At 45.7% G+C, this 5,073-nt stretch overlaps 1 protein-coding gene across 1 annotated transcript in view; it reads left to right on the top strand.

The window, feature by feature from the left end:
- The window catches only part of LOC125031540 (putative L-aspartate dehydrogenase), an 8,852-nt gene extending 4,102 nt beyond the window's left edge, over positions 1-4,750 (top strand). The window contains exons 4-7 of the mRNA XM_047622421.1: positions 2,574-2,685; positions 3,030-3,209; positions 3,622-3,851; positions 4,291-4,750. Of these exons, the coding sequence (XP_047478377.1) occupies positions 2,574-2,685; positions 3,030-3,209; positions 3,622-3,851; positions 4,291-4,480 (712 nt within the window). The 3' untranslated portion in view covers positions 4,481-4,750. The remainder of the gene's footprint in view (positions 1-2,573; positions 2,686-3,029; positions 3,210-3,621; positions 3,852-4,290) is intronic.
- The last annotated feature ends 323 nt before the right edge of the window (positions 4,751-5,073 follow it).

Raw genomic sequence — 5,073 nt, 5'->3', positions numbered from 1 at the left:
GGGCCAATTATTTCCATGTGGGAAGAGGGAGGAAGGGAGAGGGAATGGGAGAGGGAGAGGGATGGGGAGGGGGAGGGAGAGGGAGGAAGGGAGAGGGAATGGGAGAGGGAGAGGGATGGGGAGGGGGAGGGAGAGGGATGGGGAGGGAGAGGGATGGGGAGGGGGAGGGGGAGGGATGGGGAGGGGGAGGGAGATGGATGGGGGGGGAGGGAGAAAGAGAGGGATGAGGGAGAGGGAGAGAGAGAGGGATGGGGGGAGGGAGAGAGAGAGGGATGGGGAGGGAGAGGGAGAGGGAGAGGGATGGGGGGAGGTAGAGAGAGAGGGATGGGGAGGGAGAGGGAGAGGTATGGGGAGGGAGAGGGAGAGGGCTGGGGAGGGGGAGGGAGAGGGATGGGGAGGGGGAGGGAGAAAAAGAGGGATGGGGGGAGGGAGAGAGAGAGGGATGGGGGGGAGGGAGAGAGGGAAGGATGGGGTAGGGAGGGAGAAAGAGAAGGATGGGGAGGAGAGGGAGAGGGATGGGGAGGAAAGGGATGGGGAGGGAGAGGCAGAGGCATGGGGAGGTTGAGGGAGAGGGATGGGGAGGGAGAGGGAGAGGGATGGGGAGGCTGAGGGAGAGGGATGGGGAGGGAGAGGGAGAGGGATGGGGAGGTTGAGGGAGAGGGATGGGGAGGTTGAGGGAGAAGAGAGAGGGAGGGGAGGAGAGGATTTGTGAATCGCGCGCTGGCAGGATTATGCTGCGCTTGCCGTCGAGTGTTTTTGACGGAATCTTCGCTGCGCGTGTCATTGTTCGTAAGCGGGCTCTGTCTCTTGCGTTTGCGGGTCTGCCGGCAGTTGCGTCTCTGTGCATTTGCGTACGCGCGCAGCTGTCCGGTGCTGAATCGTGTTCGTCTGGCTCTGGCAGTGGCGGACCGTCTCGCGCTTTCATTTGCGGTAGCGCGCGCGCGTTGCAGTGTCGGACGCTTTGCAGGGTCTTACCGAACTCGCGTCACTCTTAATCTTTCTCTTTCTCTTTCATGTTCGGATTTCTGTCTCTTTCATGTTTCTGAATCTTTGCCGCGTTCTCGTGCTTTTTCGAATCGTGCTCTTTCTCGTGCTCGGTCGTGGTGCTTGCTCTTTCAATTTTCTTTCTCGTCTTGTCGTACTCTCTCTCTTCATTCCGTAATCTTTCTCTTCGCTACATTTTTGCTTTCTCTTTCATGTTCGTGACCTCTTCTCGCTTTCATTTTCGTTATATCTTTCCCTTTCATCTTCATTTCGACGCTCGCTCGTTCAGTTTCTGAAGCTTGCTCGGTCTCGAGGTCATTTTCTTTCTGTTTCATTGTCTTACTCTCTCTCTTTCATTTCGTAAGCTTTGCTTCTTCTCTTTCAAGTTACTTTCTCTTTCATTTTCTTACTCTCTCGCCATTCATTTTCGTAAATCTTTCTCTTGTCTCTTTCATTGCTTAACGCATCTCTCTTTCATTTTCTGAACTTGTCTTTTCCTTTCTCGTTCATTTTTCTGTCTCTGTTCACTTTCTTTTCATTTCTTTCTCTAGGTCATTGTCTTTCTGTGTGCCTCTCCGTCAGTTGCCTTGTTCCCTCTCTTCTTGCTTCGTTCTTTCTTCTCTCTGTTCATGTTGCGTTCTTCTCTCTCTGTCATTCTCTTATCTCTCTCTCTTTCATTTTCTTAATCTTTCCCTCTCTCTCTCTACCTTTTAATTCCCTTTCTCTCCATCTCTGCCCGTCCCTCCTTCCTTTTACCTCTTACCTCATCACCAGGTGGGGGCTAGATTTTTTTTTTATTGTAGTTGGGTGGGGGGGGGGGGGGGTGACGGGGGGAAGGCGGGGTGGGGGGGGGGGGGGGGAAGCTTGGGGGGGGGGGGTTCTCGGTGTCCGGGTGGTGTGTGCCTCCTTCTGGCGCCTATTCCCACCCTATCCTTCCCGCCCACTCCACCTTCCACGGGCTTGCCCTGCATTCCGACGTCCTCCTTTTTTCTCCCCCCCACGCCCTAACTCATCACTCCCCTCGTCCCTGCACCCCCCCCTGACCCTGTCGGATGGCGCTTCCCAATCCCAACGTTCGAGGGCTCCCCTTCTCACCGAGCACCCGCTGTGCCCCCACCATCATCGTTGCCCCCTCACTTCCTCTCACTTCCTACGCCTCCTCTCCTGCGTCGATACCACCTCCACCACACCCCCCCCGCCCTCGTTTCACACCCTACTCATTTCTCCCACTCTCGACCCGAAGAACCCCGCTCTCGCCCCGTTCTGCCTGCCGTCCTCCTCCCATTGATCCCCTTCCACCTTCCTCTGCATCATCCTGTACTCCGCCATCATCTTGACGTCCTCGCTACCTCGACCCCCTCCCTGTCGGCAATCCTCCACCATGCATCCCCCGTCCGCCCTTCCACCTCCCTTGCGCTTGCTCCCACTCACCTACCCACATGTCCCCGTCCTCCTCCCTTGCTCTCCCCATCCTCCCCCTTCCCCCCCTCCCGCCCCCTTCAATTCCTACCCCTTCCTCCTACCCTCCACCTATTCTGCATTGCCCCCAAATCTACTATCCCCCAAATACTATTTCCATGCTCGTCCAGGTGGCATCCCTCACTCACCACGTACGTCCCCTTCATACCCCAGAACACCTTTCAGCCCTTACCAAATTCTACCACACCCACAGAGCATATCCACAAACGAATACCCCACAATGTAATTATAACCCCGAACCATCAGCCAACCTAGGTAACCTGATCTACAATATTCGCCCGCCATAGATTAAGAGGAAGATACACCCTCCAATAACACCTACCGGATAACTAAGAGAATAAGACTGCAACAATTCTGTCAGTATTAATATAACCTTTTGAATATTTGCAAATGCCCTTTTAAAATACTTTATAATATAGTTAAATATTCAACAAAACTGCTTTGACAGCCTGACCTGCAAACTTACCAAGCTAGACCATTTAATGTGAAGTTGTGAAATTTAAATGGTTCATATTTAACTTAATTTACACAGGAGTCACTACAAACTAACATTGACTTTCTTGCAGTATGGACCAATGTTTCTAAATACTGCAGACTATTTAGTCGGGTCGCCCACAGCTCTAGCTTCACAACCTGTTGAAGATGCACTACGAACTGCAGCAACTTCCCACGGGCTCTATGTTCCGGCTGGCGCTTTCTGGGGTGCTGAAGATATACTCAAGATGGCTGATAGAGGGACACTGAAGGTCTATATTTTTGCTTCTTGTTGGAAATCATACATGTTTCCTTGGGTTTAAGAATGAATCACTTTTTAAGGTTATGCAAATTATGATTTGTTTTGTTGAAATAACAGGGTGAAGAACTTAAGCAAATTACAATAAGTAAGGCTATGAGGGACTGAAGTTGGAAAGGGGAAATTATATTCTCTCTCATCAGTATAAAACATTTACATGATAATAATATAGATTATGACATTATATGTGAACAGACTTCCCTAGTTATTTATATATGATCTAAACAAATATTCAAGGCAATCGTTAAAGTCATTAAACATCACTGCAACATCCTTTAAATGCTCTTTCCCTTAGCACAGAAAGCTAAAGATAAAGTTTAAAATCTTCCATGCAAAGTCATTTTCCAAAAATCGTTTCCTTACAGGGACTAAAAGTTACCATGAAGAAGCATCCAAGTTGCTTTAAGTTTGAAGGGGAACTCAAAGCAAAAAATGAGCAAATTTGTGGCACTGACGCGGTGACTCTCTATGATGGACCTGTGCGAGGCCTTTGCCCCCTTGCGCCCAACAATGTTAACACCATGGCCGCTGCAGCAATGGCAGGACATAATCTGGGCTTTGACGTTGTACAAGGTTGTCTGGTATCTGATCCAAAGTGAGTCTTTTTTTTTTTTTTATTATTATTATTATTATTACTATCATTATCATTATTATCATTATTATTATTATTATTAATATTATTATTAATATTATTATTATTATTATTATTATTATTAATATTATTATAATTACGACTATGACTATAACTATGATTATGATTACTACTACTACTACTACTGCTACTACTACTACTACTACAACTACAGCTACTGTTCAGGTTTCTATTAACAACTTTATCATTCATTACATTATACTAATTTTGACATACTTATATGTATCATGTATATACCTTTAATGTACATCTACTTTAAAGAGTACTTACTTCAACTTTTCATTTAATAATACTTAAATTTGAGAAATAATATAAATGAGCAAAGTAGCCAGACTAATATCTATATTTCTCTTATCTCTCTGGTAATAAAAATTCTTATCAGGCTCACAGACTGGCACATAGTAGAGGTTGACGTTACAGGACCACAAATAGCAGGGAGAAATTTCACCGTGAAGACCACCCGTAATAACCCAGCTGACCCCGGGGCAGTTACTGGCAGCGCTACTTACGGCTCCTTCCTCTCTTCTGTAGTGCGGGCTGGCGGCAAAGGGCCTGGGGTTCATCTCTGTTGATTTGGAAAAAGTTATGGCCGGGCTCTTGCCAAACTTCCTTTTTTTTTTTGTTTGTTTGTGATTGTTATGGTGTTTGAATTCTGGCAATTAAACATTGTCTCTGTTTTTATTATATTTTTTTCTTTGTTTGTTTGATATTATTACGACTTTTCTTTCAGTATAATGCATCATGACTATTGGTATATCTATTGTTGTTTATATAGTTTGATAACTTTAAAAATAAATTGGTAAAAAGTAAAATATGATTTCTTACATTACTTTTATCTGAAATGCTAGTATATTAATTTCCTAAAAGTAGAAATTATTTTTGAGTATCAGCATATACAACAAAGAATGGGGCGGAGACATCCTTGATATCATATTATTGCCCATTATCCTCCTAGATTACAATATATAATGTTTTTTTAAAATGTTATGTGCAAGATATGTTCTCTATCAAGATTTTTAATAAGTATGATAAACTTCAATTTACTCTCTGCCTGGAATTCAAATAAAATTGCATGTACTGCATTTGGTAGACAGAGAGAGATGAGAGAGAGATGAGTGAGAGATGAGTGAGAGATGAGTGAGAGATGAGTGAGAGATGAGAGAGA

The sequence above is a fragment of the Penaeus chinensis genome, chromosome 13, assembly GCF_019202785.1.
Source record: "Penaeus chinensis breed Huanghai No. 1 chromosome 13, ASM1920278v2, whole genome shotgun sequence".
Lineage (NCBI taxonomy): Eukaryota > Metazoa > Arthropoda > Malacostraca > Decapoda > Penaeidae > Penaeus > Penaeus chinensis.
The sequence above is the reverse complement of the archived record's forward strand: the minus strand, read 5'-3'. Positions and strand labels throughout refer to the sequence as shown.